Here is a 20,168-nt window from a genome sequence, read left to right as displayed (position 1 = left end):
TATTTACAATCCACATTGCATACTAGATAATATAACACAAGACAAATGTACGTAAAAATAATAATGGTATTTTTATAAACAATATATTTTAATTTAGAAAAAACTACAAAATAAACATAAAGTAAAATTCGTTTCTTACATTTTTCTCTCAGATAAGCGTTATTTTTAAAAATACTACTACGTTCTCTTTTTTAATTTTAACAATTAATTGCCATTAGTGTGACGAAATACCACGCTCTTGTGCTATTCATAGTGCAGCGGAGTAGGTAGGTTTTATTTGTAGCATAACTGTACTTTTGTCTTGGCGTGCTAAAATAAATATTATATATATAACAACTTTAAATTAATATTCGTAGAAATATGTATGTATTAGCAAAATTAATTAAATATTGCTTAAATTATCAAAATTAGTCGCACTATACTAATGTTCACTGACAAATGTTTACGAATGTCTTATCGTAGCGGTGTCGTATATTAATTATATTCGTAATATTAATATTTGTAATATCAAGTAATTCGTTGAACTGAGGTTTGTTATGTTGAAGTTAGGTTGGTCTAAAATTCGTATAAATAAAGAGGTAAAAGAATAGTGCATGATTTTAATCTTTTACTGTTTACATTCAAACAACTTTCTTCTGAAAACTTATCTTTAAATTTTAAAATTGTAGCCAATATACTTGCGGGAATCCCGAACTTATTAGCTATGTCTAATTTTTTCGTCATAGGTAGATTTTGGTCAACATAATTAATGATGTTTCGCTTTTCTGCGACCGATAAGGAACACCTTTTATGTTTCTGAGCCATTTTAACTTAAATCTTTAACAATAGTGACGAGCAGAAGTCTTTACATTACTTTCCATCAAACAACAATGTTTACGAACAAAAGCGTGTCGAAACATGTCGAGACATGAATCACATTATAAGATTAAAGATAAAGATAAGATTAATAGTTATATTATTGGTGGGAACTTTATATAAAGGTTTTGGGTTGACAATATTCGTTAATTAGAGGTATGAATACTTTTTCTTGACAGTTGAAAATTCGTTATAAAGAGTTTGTTCGCAATGTAAAGGTATGTATATTTTATATAAATGTATATTTTATATTGACTCTTATGGACAATTCAAGGGGATTACGAAGAATTTGTTAAATCGAGGAAGTCGTTATATTGTGGTACGTTATATTAAGGTTGCACTGTTGTTCCTTATTCAATTATTAATTAGTATGAAATCCAATTGAGATCTATTAGGATCCTCAAGGTTATCATAATCATATGATATTGATTATTAATGTGTGGAAAAAGCACCTAGAGATTGATATCCAATTCCTCGAAGGTGTCTCATATTGAATGTATTATATGTTTGAGCACTTGGTTCACTTCTTTGATGCTTCTCTTGAAATTCATTCAAATAGTAAAATGGAACCACTTAATCTAGTTCTTAAAAAAAATTAATAGAATAAAAAGTAATAGTAAAATTTGATGGGAGCGCATATAACCCCATAGTTGAGAGAACAGGCTTAAAAATAGATATCTAGTACTATTGCTGATGTATTTAGTGGTAAACAATGTAGAAAAACAATATAATAAAAAATATATGTCTATATAAAAATATATGTAAAAATAGAAATATCCAAGTACCATAAAGAATATGACTAGTTGGAGGCCGTGACTCCTTGTGTGCGCAAGCGGTGAATGCCTCATTGAGAAAATGGCCAGTTGTTAAATATTTGAAGTGTTTCAGTTGGAGGCCGTAGCTCCTTGTGCGGGCAAGCGGTGGCTGAGTCTAATAAAATCCAGATCTATTGAGACCGTAGCTCTTAGTGGGTGTTTGGTTCTAACATGTATTTCACTAATTAGCTAGGCAGCCGTGTTTGCAGAGATGCTGACTAATACCTGGTGTGAAAAATGAAGTGATACAACTTAAGGCGGAAAAATATAACAAAGACTGAACTCATGATGTTGAAATGTAATGTGTAGTTGTCAGTGGCAACTTTCATATTTTAAGTATGTAAATTATCTCGAACTAAATTTTATATGATTTTAATTTTATTATATTACCCGATGTTAACGGTTATGATAATATCGAATGAGGCCCTTCGATAACGTTGGATGGCCGAAATGGCAACGAATACCATCGACTAAGTATAAAGTGAATAGTAAGCTTACTAAACTCACGTTCGTTTGACGAAAGTTAGTAATTCGTTTTATGGAAATTGCGTAAGGTTTTACAACAAACTCCCAGAGTCTGTACTCAATTTGCCAGAAAATAATTCAAATGTATCATAAAATATTTTCTTTGTAAAAAAAAAAGCTTATTGTAAAATTGAAGATGAGCAAGTCAGTTTGCCCATCGTGATTTAAATCATGAATAACCAGAATTTAACCACATGGTTCCAAGGGGGAACCGCGTGGAGGTCGACCTAACATAGTACATTGCTAGCAATAGAGACCAATAGAGACACTAGACCCTATTACTAACAATTCCCTTTCCCACTGCGCTAACGGTTTACGCTGGCGGGGCACCAGTGGAGGATGATAAGATGAGCATAAAGTCAGGTCAGTTAGCCCATTGTGATAAATTCACCAGGAAATTATCACAATAGTTTCCAGGTGGAACCGCACCAGGTGGAACATGACCATTAGTCCACATTACTAACAATCTACTTTCCCCCTACTGCGACCTATTGTGCTCGCCTTTTTCAGAGTTCGATATCCGTCAGGGACAAGAATTGAAGGAAGCGATGGTTTTTATCTCCTCGGGAAAGAGTGTAAACTTTCGTTTATGCATGAGTGGGCTACAACCACATAGGATGTGTAGTGGCGTTTCCTCTTCAGTTTGGCAAAATCTGCAGATCTTTGTTGTTCATAGGCCAATAATTTGAGATGTCCCAGTTTTAGGCAACGAGGTACGCCACAGAAGGATTCGGGGTCCAGTTGGGCGGTCTTTGCACCTAACTTTGACAGATGGCCGAAATTTTCATTGCTTTCGATGTGTGAGTGCCCGGGGACCCACCTCAGTATCAATATTTGTTTAACATTCATGCGAAATTGGGAAGGGCCGTCGTTTATTAAATATAAATAAGTTCTAATCAATTATATGATACTCATAATAATAATAATCTCAGTACAATTCACACAGCGCCATCCAGATCCAAGTTAAGCTAGTTAAAGCTTGTGTTATGGGTACTAGACAACTGATACAAATGCATAGATATATTGTTTTTGTAAATACATATTATACATAGAAAACACCCAGACCGATACACACAATCATACTCATGAATACAAATGTTTGTGCCGTGCGAGGAATCGAATCCGCGACCATCGGAAGTAAAGCGGAGGTGGAACTCATAAGACAGGCTCAGTTTAGTTTGGGACAAAATGGAGCAGTATTGAAAACAAAAATGAAATTAATAAATACGTTTATTATCACGATATTGCAACGCTGTGAATACGGACGAGGTAGTCACTGCCACAGCTGGCCAACAGTAGCCGGTCGCCGCTACTTTCCTCGTGTTTTGGCCGGAATGACAACTGCTTCACTGTGAGATGATGAGCAGCACTGTAAATAATAATTTAATATTAATATATGTAATAGCCAACAAAATATATGTACGTTTTTATTATTTGACGACCTCGGCGGTCTAGCGGTTTAGTACACCGTTTTACTTTCGAAGGTTGCGGGTTCAATTCCTCGCAGGATGCAAACATTTGTAATCACGGATATGATACAATACAAACAGTATTGTATGGGTGTTTTCTATTTATATTAAACTACTTACTCGCCCCGGCTTCATCCGGGTGTGTACGTGTATTATATATATCAACCTTCCTCTTGAATAACACTATTTATTAAAAAAAAATCTAAATCCGTTGCATAGTTTTAAAGATTTAAGCATACATAGGGACGGACAGACAGCGACAGCGACTTTGTTTTATACTATGTAATGATATGTATTCATGTATTTATCTCAGTTGTCTAGTATGCATAACACAACATCTGCTTAGCTTGGGACTAGATGAGTCTGTGTCAATTGTCCAGGGTTATTATGCTGTTAAATGCTGTTGGTCGCAATAACTTACAGCTTCACTGGAGTTGTTTAATAAAATTATTTTAAAATCGAAGCTGAAATCGAAAACATAATTAACATCTAATTAGAAAATTTTTTCAATATATTATATATTCAATATTTTTTCTATTTGAGTATTTAATTGAATTAGTGCTAATTGGTGGTTTGTATTCACACACTTAAACTTAAAAATGTAAAGTAATAATAAAATTATTTAAAAGAGCAACACGCAAGTTTCTTGCTCGAACAAGAAGAACTTGTGATGAGACAGCTTTCCGAACGAGCGGTAGATTAAAAAATAATGACTATTCAAAAGTGCTTCAATGTAAGTTTATTTGAATAAATGATTTTCTATTCTATTCTATTCTATTCTAAAATATACCGCGTTGTAGACTCTGTTATAGTGCCATCTACCGTTAAAACAATGAATTAATACCAACAACTACTGTTTTAGTAAACAATTATACTCTGTGGTAGCATGGTGCAGGTGGCAGTTACTAATTTAACATTTAACAATTGCTACATTTAAGTTAATACAGTTATTAATATATTACGAGTGTAGTACAGCTGAAATACTAAGTCATAATTTGTAAATCGCCCAACTTTTAAGAATTAATGAAACTGTCACCTGCACCATGCTACAGCGCATGGTATACGTCATTTACTCACCCATTATCTAATTCGTACAATAAACTCCATCCGTCGATTAGAAAACTGTATATCCTCACGACGCCGGACTCGAACCCGGTAGCTACCACTCTGGCATCCCCGACCAGCAATGGGGCGAAGGCCAGAGCGGTGACCGAGGTGTTGGCCAGCTCTAGAGGCTTCCCAAGAAGCGCGTACTGTCCGAGAGATGTCTGTACACTGGCTTGAGATTCGGACTTTGACCATACGCACACCTATGGATAAAGTAGAAGAGACATATTAAACAAATATAAAAAATAGCTGATACGAGCAAATACGTCTGCGTCACACTTGATATTCTTATACTAACTACCGCGATATATTAGCCTATGAGTTATTCTGATGTATACGCTATATTACTGTAAAGTTTCATAAAATCAGTTCAGTAGTTTTTGCGTGAAAGAGTAACAAATATATAAACAGTAATAAACAGTTCTATAAAACTATTATATTACACATATAAACATTTCCTTCGAATTTATCTATTGCTGAAAACTGAATTAAAATCCGTTACGTAATTTAAAAGATATAAACGAACAGACAGTGGACACTTTGTTTTATACTATGTTAATATTTCGCCCAATTTACATAATATCTTTTAAATTTGTAGCCTAAGTGTTATTCTGACGTATAAGGTATATTACTATTAAGTTCCATGAAAATCCGTTCAGCAGTTTTTGCGTGAAAATGTAAAAACTATCACAAAATATTTCCTACATTATGAACATGTAATGCATAGGAATGAAGATAATATTTTAAGGAAGGTGTTACATATGCATGTGGATTGTTAATAAGGGCAGAGGAAGGCCGAAAAAGAGATGGATGGACTGTGTGAAAGATGATATGGAAAGAAAGGCAGTAAATAACGAGATGACTTGAAACAGGGATGAATGGAAGGGAAAAACATATTACGGTGCCCCAAATAAATAGGACAAGGAAGAAGCAGATGATCATAAATATTTCTCACCTTCCCGTCCCTGGAGCCTGTTGCGAAAGCATAACCGTCGTGTGCCCACGCGCAGCACCATATGATCCTCGCGTGGACGCCATTGCTCTTGTCTGTGGTCGCGACCGTCTCAAACCAAGTTGAACCCTCCTGCCTCTGGTATAAGGTCCATCGGCGGTCGCGGGATACTGACACCAGTTTGAGACCGTCGGGTGAGAACTCCAGTTGGGTGACTGTGAGTTGGTGGGAGACTAGCTTCTGTATCTGCTGCCAATTGGTTGTCTCCCTGTTGGTTATGTTTATAGTTAAAATAAAGATTAGAATGTACATTCTAAGCTTACATTACATGTAAATGTAGAAAAAGTGAAGAAGAATGACTGTTTCTTTTAGAGTTTTTATAAAATAATTAATTATCAATGAAAAATGGCGGATATCTGACTATGCAGAAGAAACATAATTATAATTATTAATAATTTACAAATTGTAAACGTGTTTCTGGAAAATAAAATAAAAAAAATTAAAACACGTCACATACACGCCAACTTGCGCCAACGAAAGACTGATAACTGAAAAATAAAATCTAAAATTTGAAGACAGTGAAACGACATATTCGCTATCACGAGCGAAAGCTTAAACAAAAATAGTTAAGTACAATCCTTCACGATTGCACGCGCAGATAGGGTGACAACGACGCACCCGATCCAACAAAAGTACTACGACATAAACACAGCTCTATCTAGAACTTGTTATTTTATAGTCTCGTGGCTAATTTGAAACTGGACGCCTCTGTCGGTGACATTCATTTTTATGAAATGGCACACAATTGACCTCTATAGTCGTATTTTTAATTAGACGAAGCTAGCTGACAGTAGCTAATGTCACATTGTAAAATAATGTTGCCATATTTAAAGTAATAGTGATGCGTTCAGTTCTCAGTTAGATGAATGAACAATGAGTGTGAATAGTTAATCATTACAAACTACAAAAGAAAATTGTATAAAAGTGCTCTGATATAAGTTACTAGTAACTACAATCAGTTTTTTGACGGCTTATTACAAAGCGCGCGGCTACTAGTGCCAACACAAATCAACGTCGCGAGCGTCTGTCGCCATTTTGTTCGTAATTCGGCTTCTAACCTCTGGTCTGAGAGCACCAATGTTTTTTTTTGCGCTCACGCTGTTTTATTAAGTTTTTCCTCATGTTGTGTTTGTGGTAATTGTTGGGTATATTGTATATTTACTATATTGTTTCATACAAACAATATGGATCCTCAACAAAGCACGTCAAGCCAAAGCTTGTCTCCAAGAAAGACGTTACCGAAAAACTTATGATACAAAACGTCTACAAATACGTATTTGAGAAAGCTGCTTCACTATTACCTATTGAGGCTCCCAAAAAAACAAATGTATTTCGAAAACAGCTGACATTTTGGGAATTGGTGTGACCTCAGTCTACAATGTATTAAAATAATACAAAGTGAACAATTTAAGTCTCCGGAGAAACGTGGAGCGAAACACTGTTTCAAAGATAAATTATTATCAATTTTTAGACAGATTTATAATTAATGTCACTGAAAGCGACAATGATTTTTTTATCTGATGATGAATAAAAACAAATTTTGTAATAAGCGCAGTTTTTTATTTTTATTACCTAACTATATTATGTTATATATTGTTATATTTTGTACATCTATAGTTTCAATTACATTATGAATTGTAATTAGGACAGTCTTAAAAGTTTCCACGCAATTTTTTCTTTACGTTTAAAATACTCGGTATTCAGTATAGGTAGATACAATAGGAACATAATCGTCGTAAACTCGTTGGTATGTATAAAGCACGGCTAAAATTCAAACCCCGTACCCGATATCGGCAGTTCGGCACACTAACTATTCACTAGACAATCGAGGCAATTCCATTAATTCAGAAATGATTCACTTTGTCACAACACTATTTTTATTTCATCAAATACTGACAACACAGTAAACGTCAGTTGACTTCGTCTAATTAAAAATATGACTATAGTGGGGTATCTCATAATGATAAAATATAACGATAGACAAAACTTTTATTGCGTTAAAGGCACAATAATATAAAAATGTAGATATTCAATTACATTAGTCAGTTAATAAAATACAATACAGGTACAAACGTGTGAGTAACGTAGTGTGTGCATCGCCCATACGCAAAAAAGGCAGCGCCTCAATATGATATTTATATTAAAAAAATATTTTGAACATTATTGTCTGTCCGTCTGTCTATTTATTTTCCCGCGCTAAATCACGCACGCTCCTGATTGCGCGCAAAAACGTATCGTGTAAAAGCCGCTACTGACTGGCTCCTTTCTTAATTAATTTAACGTACCATATGAGGACGGCAGCGTGCTCGGCGGTGGTGGCTCGGCAAGCAGATGCCAGCACGGCCGGCGTGGTGGCCGTAGCAGTGGAAGCTGCGAGACAGTACACCTCGTACCCGTGTCCGTACAACTTGTGGGTTTCTGGCCACAGCGTGTGCTGCTGCAGCGTCTCCTCCGTCGGGGGAGCTGGAAACAAATTTCATTATCAATTTAACCTTAAAATTAAATAACCTCGTCATCTGGTCACAAGGTAAGAAGAGATTGTGTTATTGGTACTAGAGAACTGATAGAAATATGTAAATACGTTAGTTGACGTGACGTGACGTCACTTTCACCGCTTGTTTCTCTCCCTGCCCAGCTAAATCTGGTAAGATCCTGATAGTGCAGCTTTAGATACATATTCTAGTATAGAACTTACTATAGTCTGGCCAAGATCTTTTAGAAATTTTAATCCAACCTTAAGAACCGAATCAAGCTATTGTCTGGAAAAATTGCTACAAGCCGCGTATTGGCTGTTTACGGCTATGATGGGGGCTCTTCACCTCTTACACTCCCCCAGCATGGGGGCTGGGGCCGCAGAGGGAGGTGAAGAGATTCTCTGAAGAGTATGAACCTGACTCATATTGTGGCTGCGTATATAATTATATTGTATATATTTAATCGAATTAAGTGTTATTTTGTGGAAGTCTATTCCACTACTCGATGGATTTATATAATTTTGTTTAATTCCGCTACAATTAACATGTGTGAGACCACGAATATTCGGTGTGGAAACCTGACCAGCGCTACGACCTTCTCCAGTGGTGATCAAATTCCGACAGATCCGAACAGCGAGTCGCTATTTGGTCGCCGATGAGTCAACACTAGGCTTCCGAGCTGTACCCGAACTCTAATTAACGCCTGATGATGCCTCGTTCAGAGGCGAAACACGTGTCGCGATATGGGTGTAGACTCAATAACGGTCGGAATTTGATCACCACTGGAGAATTTCGTAGCGCTGGTCAGGTTTCCAGCCCGAATAGAATATTGTAGTATTAAGAGTGTGATATATATGCATAGGAGAGTTTTCAACAGGATTCGGTCCCGAATGACAAATCTGTTATTTTTTCTTATTCCGAGGTCACTAGGCAACGGTTTTTTTATATAACAAAATGGACTAACGAACTTGCGGCTCACCTGATGGTAAGTGATTACCGCCGCCCATGAGCACCCGCAACACCAGGGGAATTGCAAGTACGTTGTCGGCCTTTTAAAAAGGAATAAGCTCTTTTCTTGAAGGTTTCAATATCGTATTGGTTCGGAAATACCATTACTGGAAGGTGAATCCACAATGTGGTTGTGCGTGGCAAAAAGTTTCTAGAATGTTAGTGTATTCGCCATACGCTTAAAACCCGGTACTGTTCTCATGGATGGTAAAACATGGAAGGTAGCACATATATATCAATGTGTTTGTACGTCTGTTCATTTACCCAGTTTCCATCTGGCAAACCATCATTTCTGATTCATCACGACACGATATCTCATTCATTCATTTAAGAGCTGTGCTCTTGTCGGTGGAGCTCCCGCCACCTTCCACGATCTTCTATCAGTCTTTTTAGCTGTTGATACGACACGACTCCAACTTTTTCCTTAACTGTCTTCCTTAGATATCTCATAGATGATTTTTTAAATATAAGTGTATGAGTGTTTATAAAAAGAAATCATCTAAATAAATAGCTGGAAGTTATCTAGACGGTCGCGGTGGTCTAGCGGTTTAGCACACCGCCTTACTTCCGATGGTCGCGGGTTCGATTCCTCGCACGGCACAAACATTCGTATTCATGAGTATGATTGTTTGTATCTGGGTATTTTATATAACATGTATGTATTTATAAAAAAAAGCATATCTATGTAGTTGTATCAGTTGTCTAGTACACATAACACAAGCTTTAGCTAGCTTAATTTGGGCCTAGATGGCGCTGTGTGAATTGTCCTGAGATTATTTATTTATTATTATTATTTGAACATATTTACCCTTCAGATCCACAGGGACGAAGTAACCGTCATCTTCGGTCTGGTCCGCATCACTGAATACAGCCTTGTTGGAGAGCCCTAGTGACGGCACAGAAGCCCCTTTCGGACCTAGAATTTTTTTATATCTTAATAATATTATAAACGCCAAACTAAGTATGGATGTTTGTTACTCTTTCACGCAAAAACTACGGAACGGATTTTGATGAAACTTTACAATTATAGCTAATGCATCAGTATAACACATAGGTTATATTTTATATTGAAATGAAATGAAATAAAATTTATTTGTTATAAAAGTAGTACATAATAGATGGTATGGTTATTTATGTTATATAGATCTCACTTTTAGTCTTTACAGACATGCAAATACATATTTGAATTAATCTATTATTATTCTTTATACAATTCAATTAAATTACATCTTATACATTTATTATTATTATAGAAGGAATAATAAAATTATGTCAAGTTCGTTTATATATTATGTTTTCTAATAATTAGTTAACATTGTTTATATAATCATTTATTGTGTAATAACATTTGTCAACTAATAAATTAAATAAGTGTATTTTAAATTGTGTCGATGGCAATTCCTTTAAAGGGGTCGGAAATATATTGAAATTCAACGCGGATGAAACCTCCGCGGTTTCACAGCTAGAATATTATGAAATGAAAAATCTCTTTATTATTCCTCTCACACAAATAAAATAACAATTACATAAACTATGTGTACCAAATACCAAATATAAAAATATATATGTATACCAAATATAAAAACAACAATTACAATACAGAGGTAACAATGGGCGGCCTTATCGCTAAATAGCGATTTCATCTAGGCAACTTTATAATGTAGAGGACTGATTAAACGGAGTCTGGTTACTATACATATTTTTATTTATTTATTAAAACTTTAATGCACAAATAAAATAATAAAAGGAAGTAGGTATAAATATAATTAAATTAAAATATAAACAAATACATATAAAATAAGTACATATATATTATATATATTTTATTTTTTTTTATCTTTATGTATATTGTATTAGTATCTGTATTTTGGACATTATATTTTTATGTTTAGTTTTAATTATTTTAGACATTTTCATAAAAAATATAATTTGCACATTTTAACAAACACTTCCTATGTCACGCTCTATTGGGTTGACTGGAAGAGATCTCTTTTAGAGATAAGTCCTCCTTTGTTAACATTAGCTGTAATTAATATACTTACAAATGTATTTAAGTGCAATAAAGAATATTTAATATATATACAATATTGTATTTAGTAAAAATTTATTGGTGTTCGTTTCGCTCGCTAGCTCGTTAGTCTCGCTAAAACTCGAGAACGGCCGAACTGATCTAGCTAATTTTCATTTTGAAATGTTTGTGGACGCTTAGGGAAGGTTTAAACGGTGATAAAATATGAAGAGATTGCATGTAAATTAGTAAAAACAACAATTATATTTTCCCATACAATATAAAAAATATCAATATATAATAAAAAAATTTTTGAACGCACCCCTGATTGTATACTGTGTGACTATAATCAGATATAGTCATAAAGCTGATGGCAGATGGAAAGAGAAAAGAAAAAAAAAAGAAACTTTCCCATACAAACATGCGTTCAGAAATTTGTGTAACTAAACTTTAAAAAACCTTTGACATATTTAATTTGCAATAAATTAACAACAGCAAGATGTTGCTTGTTGTTCTTGTGATCAGATAGATTTCCAAATGAGTGTTGACTATTCAAAAGTGTTTTAATGTAAGTTTATTTGAATAAATTATTTTCTATTCTATTCTATTCTTATTCTGTGGCCGCATGAAATAGCAGGGGTATCATTCCTACCTTCACTCCCCTCGTCGAGTACATCGCCTACAATATTTTTGAAGTTCTGCAGGAAGTTGTGCGGCGCTCTGAACACCCTGATGACCTTCTCCTCAGCTGCAGATGCGAAGACTGTGCTGGACACCATCGCCAGTGACGCCATGTCATAGCCGTGAACTTGTGGACGACTGATTTCATGCCACTCTGTACCTTCTCCTGTAACAACATTAGTACTAGATTTAAAGACAAACTTGATCTTCCCAAGGGGCAAAGCAGCTGATATAAATACAATATTTATTTTACAAAAGAGGGCCATTCGCTCCATTTATAGCATGGGTTCCAGGGAGTCTTTGCGAGAGTGCTTTAAGGAATCAAATATCCTCACCGTTGCTTCTCAATATATTTATGAAAATATCATGTATGTCAGGAAGAATATAGACAGTTTCAAAAGAGTTAGTGATTGCACTAATAAAAGCTTACGTAACAATAACAAACTGATTTTACCTAAATGTCGTTTGGCTAAAGTTAGTTATTCGTTTTATGGCAATTGCGTAAGGTTTTACAATAAAATACCAGAGTCTGTTATAAATCTGCCAGAAAAAAGATTTAAATGTCAAATAAAACACTTCCTTTGCAAAAAAGCTTACTATAAAATTGAAGAATTCGTTAACGATAATAATGTTTTTGTAAAAAAATTTTAAATACATAGCACTGACAATATTATCTGATTACACTAATAATGAGTGCGTAGCGATTTCTATGTTGATTGTCGCATGCCTCTTACTTGTTACACTGTAATTATTTATATAAAAAAAACATCTATTAAAAAGAGCAACACACAAGTTTCTTGCTCATTCTTCTTGTGATGAATCTGCATTCCGAATGAGTGGTAGAATCAAAATATGACTATTCAAAAGTGCTTGTAATGAGTTTATTTGAATAAAGATTATTTCTATTTCTATTTCTATTTCCAAGTATCGTTTAGAAAAAGTCTGGTGTAAAAAATGGGTCTTATTGGAATCGGTATAAAATTTTACAATAAAGATATACTTTTAAATAATTTTAAAACATCTGGTAAGTCATGTTTATTGAGCATTAATAAATGTTTTAATTTCAATTCTGACATATCTTATATATAAAATTCATGTGCCACAATGTTAGTTACCATACTCCTTCGAAACGGCTTGACCGATTTTTATGAAATTTTATATGCATATTCAGTAGTTCTGAGAATCGGGTACTATCTATTTTTCATACCCCTATATGACAAGGGTTAATCCTTAACATATTTTTTTATTGTTTTCGATATTTTTTTATTATTTTTTGTAATGTGGTGTTAAAAATACATACCAAACACACCCCAAATTTTCAGCTTTCTAACACCAACCCCTATTTTTTATTAGCGATTTTAATTTCTATCTCAAATAACGTTGTCAGGATCAGCTAGTACTGGTATATATTTTAAGTAAAATGGTGGGGAAAGGATGTAAATAACGAGATGACTGCGAACAGGGATGAATGGAAGAGAAAAATATATTACGCCGACCACAAAATGGGATAAGGAAGAAGCAGATGATGATGTATTATGCTAAGACCTGTAAAAATATCTGTATGTGTGGAAATAAAATAAATAAAAAAAGATTGGTGTGCACTGACCGTCTGGTCGCCGCCAGGGCGCGTGCAACCTCGTGGTCTGGTCAGCAGCCACACTCGTGAGGTGTAACCCGCGGGGCTCCCACTGCGCCGCCTCCACCGCCCCGAAGTGACCTCCACACACCACCTGCGGCTCCCACTGGCCCGTCTCCTGTAACATTCACAAGTATTCATGCGAATGTTAATCGTCTTCATGGGAAATATACTACTGAAAACAAAATAATAATAATGATAATCTCAGGACAATTCACACAGCGCCATCTAGACCCAAGTTAAGCTAGCTAAAGCTTGTGTTATGGGTATTAGATTACTGATACAAATACATAATTTTTTTTTCGTAAATACATACATATTATACATAGAAAACACCCAGACCGACACAAACAATCATACTCATGAATACAAATGTTTGTGCCGTGCGAGGAATCGAACCCGCGACCATCGGACGTAAAGCAGTGTGCTAGACCGCTAGACCACCGAGGTCGTCAAATAATAATGTTGTATTTCTGTATTAATAGCCTTGTATATTAACTTTGATTTGAGGTGTTTAACCTTTCGAATGTCCGTCCTCTGTCAAAGCGACCGAAAGCGAAGAGACAGTGTGCGCGCGCCAACTGCATTTTTTCAAATGCGTTTCGATCTTATTTCGTTTTAAATAAGGACTAAATTGGTTAAAAAGAAGTCACGGTTTTGCGGGTACAGACTGTGACAATAAGGTAATACGGTTTAAGAGGGGTGCACAGATATGTATCAAAACGTTCGAAGGGATGAAATGGTTTCTTTGAAATTTAATTAAAAAAAATTAATGGTTGAATTGTTTATAATTTATTAGAAAAATTGCATTTAGGAAAAAAAACTACAATGTTTTATTATTTAACAACAAGAAAATTAAGAAAAAACAACTGTTTTAAAAAATGTGTCATTATTAAAAATTACGTTTATCGAGTAATTTGTTTATTTACTACATTTTGTAACCTGTTCATTACTGTGGCTCTTATGTTGTTTTAAGTAGTTTATATTAATAACTAGCTACTCGCCACGGCTTCGCTCGGGTGTTTTTTCTCTATAACACAGGAGACAAACGAGCTTGCGACTCACCTGATGGTAAGTGATTACCGCCGCCCATGAGCACCCGCAACACCAGGGGAATTGCAAGTACGTTGTCGGCCTTTTAAAAAGGAAGAAGCTCTTTTCTTGAAGGTTTCAATATCGTATCGGTTCGGGAAAATCATCGCTGGAAGGTGATTCCACAATGTGGTTGTGCGTGACGAAAAGTTTCTAGAAAAGCGGTTTTCTATAAAACATATACACCTGGGTGTATATGTTTTATATATATATACCTTGCTCTAGAATCACTCGTATGTATCAAAAAAATCCGTTGCGTAGTTTTAAAGATTTAAGCATACATAGGGACGGACAGATGTAACGAAGCTTTAAAATTATCTTTATTAAAAAAAAAAGTTTAATCCATAGACCAAATCGTACTCTACCTCGCAAACTGACCATATGTGAAACGATCCATTATATCCATGTCCCATAAAAGATTTTCCGTTGGGACCGAACCTGCTACCGTAGAAGCCCAGACCGTTCCCGCCCACTTCTCCCACTCGTATCCGTTCCACCCACGCGCCCTCCCCCTCCCCTCGAGTTGGGGAAGCGTCTGGTTCCCAGACAATCAGCGTCTTGTCTAAAGATGATGATAGAAGCCTCAAGACTGGTACTTTTTTATTAGTATCTGTAATGTAAAATAGATATAAAAAAAATGATTAAAATGGTTAAATTTGATTACTAGTGTATGTCTGTTTTGTGCCAAAATAAAACAAAAAGAGTTTGTAATTGATATTCAATAAGTTGCACTTGTTAGTGTATCTTATTGATGGGTCGGTGGTCTAGCGGTTTACACACTGCCTTACTTCCGATTATCACGGGTTCGAGTCTTAGCGCGATACAAATATATACTTTCTCGTGATTTCGTCTTCCATGACCGTTATAGATTTTTTTTATAACGCAGGAGACAAACGAGCATACAGCTCACCTGATGGTAAGTGATTATCGCCGCCCATGAGCACCCGCAACACCAGAGAATTGCAAGTATGTTGTCGGCCTTTTAAGGAATAAGATCTTTTTTTGAACGTTAATATCATATCAAATTGAAAAACATTCTGTGTCCGTTCTATCCATAATGCATGAAATTGCATATTTGAAGTGAAGATTGAATGTAGTCTCTGATTACAAACAAGTTTTTTCCCACACCCTACTATGCTAAAATGTTATACAGTAGGATGGTGGAAAAAATTATAATATAAAAATTTGGTTGGAAAAATCATTCCTGGTGGTCACGACCCTCAGTCTTGAGGAATCAACAAAGAAAAAAAAATTAAAATCCAATAAAAAAAATCTTACCTTTATCAACCCTGTAGGGATGCCACTGTACCCCATACACCCATCCCTCATGTCCGGCGAGCACAGCGTCCAGTTTCACTGACCAACTAATTCCATAAGCAGTGAACAGCTTCTGTTCAACTCTAATCCCACCAGTTGCCGGCTCTTCCGTGTGGTGTTCGATTCTCCACAATCGGATATATGTATCTTGAGAGGCAGATGCTAGTAATATTGTGGAATTATCTGTGAAATAACACTAATCTGTCACAATATTGTTATTAAAATCATCATCATTGCCTTGCCTTTATCCCATTCAAATTTTAGTATACAGATATTGTATCCTGAGAAAGTATAGGCGGAGACGAAAAAAGGGTTGTAAGGGGTTGAAAGGGAGATACAAGTATGTCATTCTCTTCCACTGCTCTCTATCGGTCGTCATATCTAAACATACTTTTCTCTTATTCATATCATCTTTCACACAATCCACCCATCTTTTCTTAGGGCGTCCCCTCCCTTTACATCTTTACATACATACATTGTTATTAAAATGTAAACCATAATTAATATGTGTTAAAGTCCAAAATTAAATTACATAGCTTTTTTATTTTCATATCTTGCAATCGGCTTACTACGCCTCGAGTAAATTTTTGATGGGAATATGTTGACGGGGAGAGCAATTATATATTTGGATCAAAAACCCTACAATTAAGTTAAAGTTCCTTTTCCATTTTCACTTGATTATTATTTTATTTAATTGCTAAAAAGTTAGAAGGCATCCCGCAAATTATTGATAAATTCCACGAAATTATTAGCATTCTATAGATTAATACAGAGTCCAAGTCCATCGTGAGGTAAAGAGAGAAACTGCCAAGAAAAACTAGCCACAGTGGAATACCATAGGCTGTATACATTGAATATAAGATACCAACATTACAATAAAATAAATTAACAGTGTCTGCGGTCTAGTGGTTAAGCACACCACTTTACTTCTGATGGTCGCAGGTTCAATTCCTCGACTGGATGTTTTCTATTATATATATATACTTTATTGCACTTATTATGTACGTATTTACAAAAAAAAAATCTAAGTAATTATATCAGTTCCCAGTGTCCATAACACAAGCTCTGCTTATCTTGAGATTAGGTTGTCACTTAATCCCAATGTCTTGTATGAATTGTTCTAGGTTATTATTATTACTACATTCATCTAATAAAAGAATTGTAAGAGTAATACAAATATTAAAACAATAATATAAATAGAAAATAGATTTTACCAATATTTAGAACATCTAATCCTCGCACCCAATCTTCATGTCCAACAAGAGTATGAACTCTATGGTACTCATCACCAGCAAATATATGGATCTTGTGATCATCCAACGCACAGATCAGTGCTGGCTTGTTCACCACTGGTAGAAGATGAGCTTGGAATGTCAGGCATAGACCAGAGTGTAGGTCTATTGTTTGTCTATGAGTAGTCTGGCCTGAAAAATAATTGATATGATGTAGATGTAGATGTAGATGTAGGTTGGACTTATTATTACTACATTCATCTCAAAAACAAAAAATAAAAGATAATTGATATATATCATCAATAGCCTTTATCCCATATTTAGAACATATGTCATTCTCTTCCACTGATCTCTATCAATCGTCATATCTAAACATACTCTTCTTTTATTCATATCATCTTTCACCACATTCCATATATGGATCTTGTGATCCATCCACATTCATATTATACACTTTCCATAAGACATGGTCCTCGTTCCTCCACATAACATGCCCATGAATCTGTTACCTGGAATTTTCTATAACCAGAAACTTCCTCGTATATACTCATTCCTTATTCTGTCATTCCTGGTAAAAATATTGATATATATATATATGAGTTTATTGTTATTTTATTTTGTAGACATATTTGGTTGTGTCTAGAGATTCTCTTACAAGAGTTTAACTGTGGCTCTTAAATTATGAATAAAATATAGGTATTTATAAGAAATATATTTTAGTTGCTTTTATTAATTAACTAGCCACTCACCCCGGCTTCACACAGGTGTACATGTATTATATATATATAAACCTACCTCTAGAATAACTCAACAAATAAAACAGATTTTGAAGCGGTTTATTTTAAGAGATAGATTTGAAATAAACCACTTCAAAATCTGTTTTAAAGATTTAAGCATACATAGGGACAGACAGCAACAGCGACTTTATTTTATATAATGACTAGCTGTCCCAGCAAACATTGTTTTGCGTTAAAATAAAATAAAAAAATTTGGGAGTGGTGGATTACCCCTAACATTTAGGGGGATGAAAAATAGATGTTGGCCGATTCTCAGACCTACTCAATACGCTCACAAAATTTCATGAGAATCGGTCAATCATGTTTCGGAGGAGTATGGAAACGAAAACTGTGACACGAGAATTTTATATATAAGATAGTGTTCCTAAATTAGCTATGTTTAACAAATAATTATATGATAAAAAATATTTTTCACTATAATTAAAACTCATATTTAAAATGGCTGGCTACATTGTGTTAATTTAATAGATATTGTCATAATCTAAATAGAATACTTTCACATTTATAATATTAGTTAAAAAACGAGTATTACAGCCTGGTGGGTAATATCATATATCAATACATATTATCTACACATATAAATAAAATTGGAGTGTCTGTTTGTAATATTGAAAAAACTGTTTTTTACTACATGCATATGAATATAAATACGGTACATACAATAAAACAAATTTTTTTTACAATTTTTGTCTGTCTGTCTGTTCCCGCTAATCTCTGAAATGGCTGGACCGATTTTGACAGGACTTTTATTAGCAGGTAGCTGATGTAATAAGGAGTAACTTAGGTTACCTTTATTTTAGAAAAATAAAGTTAAATTCCATGCAGACGAAATTGTATGTACAGCTAGTATACTATATAATAATACCCAATTGACACTGAAAGGTCTTGGGTTGGCATCTGGCCGACATCAATATGAACATGTAAGTGTTAAGTTCACCACAATATAAATTTGACATCTCTGACTACCCCAACTGGATTAACAATAGTGAACATATATTTATATACATACCGTTGCACCTCTCCCATATCCTAATAGTAGAATCTATAGATGCAGTATATATAACTAAGTTATTTTCTTCTGTGTAAATTGCACACACACAGGTAACACCATCTGTATGACCTGTGAGAGTGCTTGTCACTCTCCAAACACCATCTTGTAAACTCCATATGACACCAGTCTTATCTGCAGAACATGACACCACTTCTGTACATGTATCATTGGGTTTAGAAACCCATTTCACTGAGTTCACTGTGGATTTATGATGGCAGAGTACAGTAAGAGGATCTTTGCCTTTTATAGTCTGAAAAAAATAAAACTTTTTATTATTATTTTTTCAGTAATAAAAAAAAAGTTACAATATGTTCGGCCTTATAAGTAATATTAATTTTATATCAAAATTGTTTAATAAAAGGATACCTATATGAAAAGTGTAATATTAAAAGTTGATCTTACTGTATCGTAAATAACAACAGCATTTGTGGCTCCAAAACACACAAGTCCTTCTGTGTTCCAGTCGGCTATTTCTGGTACTCTGTTGCAGGCAACAGAAGTATATACTTGGTCCACGGACACTTTCATATTTCACAATTTAAAAGCATTAAAGAATTGTATTTACAGATGTACTTTTGTTGATGAATTTAATTTTAGAGGTTATTATAACCTGCTTATTTATTTCTTATTACTTTTTGTTCGCAACAGCTGAACAGTTAAGACGTCAGTGTCAATTGTTAGTGACTTGTCAAAAATATGTTTCTCACTGTAGCGGAAACTCTATATAGCTTCAGAGGCAAACGGCTCACACTCACAACTCACAGCGGTAACAAAATAAAGTTAAGGTTTAAAGACACTGAATAGTAAATAACACTATGTAATTACAGTAATCTTCGTATTTTTTGGGATCTAAACATACAATCTTTTTTTACTATCCCAATTTTTTATCATAAAGTCTTTTATAATATATCATATTTTCTTAAAATTATGTGTCTCTATTTTGCTTATTGGTGATGAAAATTATAACATACAATTTTTTTCATTCCTCAGTAATAACTATACAATATTTTACCAATTGTCTATGGCAAATTGACAAATCCTCCAATACCTTGAAATAGAAAAAATACTGCAATTAAAATATTTACCGCC

At 34.5% G+C, this 20,168-nt stretch overlaps 1 protein-coding gene across 1 annotated transcript; it reads right to left on the bottom strand.

The window, feature by feature from the left end:
• Positions 1–3,407: 3,407 nt before the first annotated feature.
• On the bottom strand, positions 3,408–19,733 carry LOC131843219 (elongator complex protein 2). Its single transcript, XM_059191826.1, has 12 exons — positions 19,482–19,733; positions 19,038–19,329; positions 17,214–17,423; positions 15,961–16,182; positions 15,048–15,292; positions 13,561–13,708; positions 11,926–12,120; positions 10,074–10,181; positions 8,069–8,246; positions 5,727–5,991; positions 4,742–4,974; positions 3,408–3,564 (listed from the first exon to the last, which is right to left on the bottom strand). Exons 1-12 carry the CDS (start codon positions 19,605–19,607, stop codon positions 3,432–3,434), a joined length of 2,355 nt encoding a protein of 784 aa, XP_059047809.1. The 5' UTR covers positions 19,608–19,733; the 3' UTR covers positions 3,408–3,431.
• Between the last annotated feature and the right edge of the window lie 435 nt (positions 19,734–20,168).

Source organism: Achroia grisella, unplaced genomic scaffold (genome assembly GCF_030625045.1).
Source record: "Achroia grisella isolate CSIRO2021 unplaced genomic scaffold, CSIRO_AGI_Agris_v1 utg2896, whole genome shotgun sequence".
In the NCBI taxonomy this organism is placed as follows: domain Eukaryota; kingdom Metazoa; phylum Arthropoda; class Insecta; order Lepidoptera; family Pyralidae; genus Achroia; species Achroia grisella.
This window is presented reverse-complemented; position numbering and strand designations above follow the sequence as displayed.

Coding starts and splice junctions, on each gene's coding strand:
- LOC131843219 (XM_059191826.1), bottom strand. CDS start 19,607: ATGAAAGTGTCCGTGGACCAAGTATATACTTCTGTTGCCTGCAACAGA. Junction 10,182..11,925: donor ACTCGACGAGGGGAGTGAAG/GTAGGAATGATA, acceptor AAAAAATTCTAG/GTCCGAAAGGGGCTTCTGTG. Junction 4,975..5,726: donor CAGGCTCCAGGGACGGGAAG/GTGAGAAATATT, acceptor CTTTATCCATAG/GTGTGCGTATGGTCAAAGTC.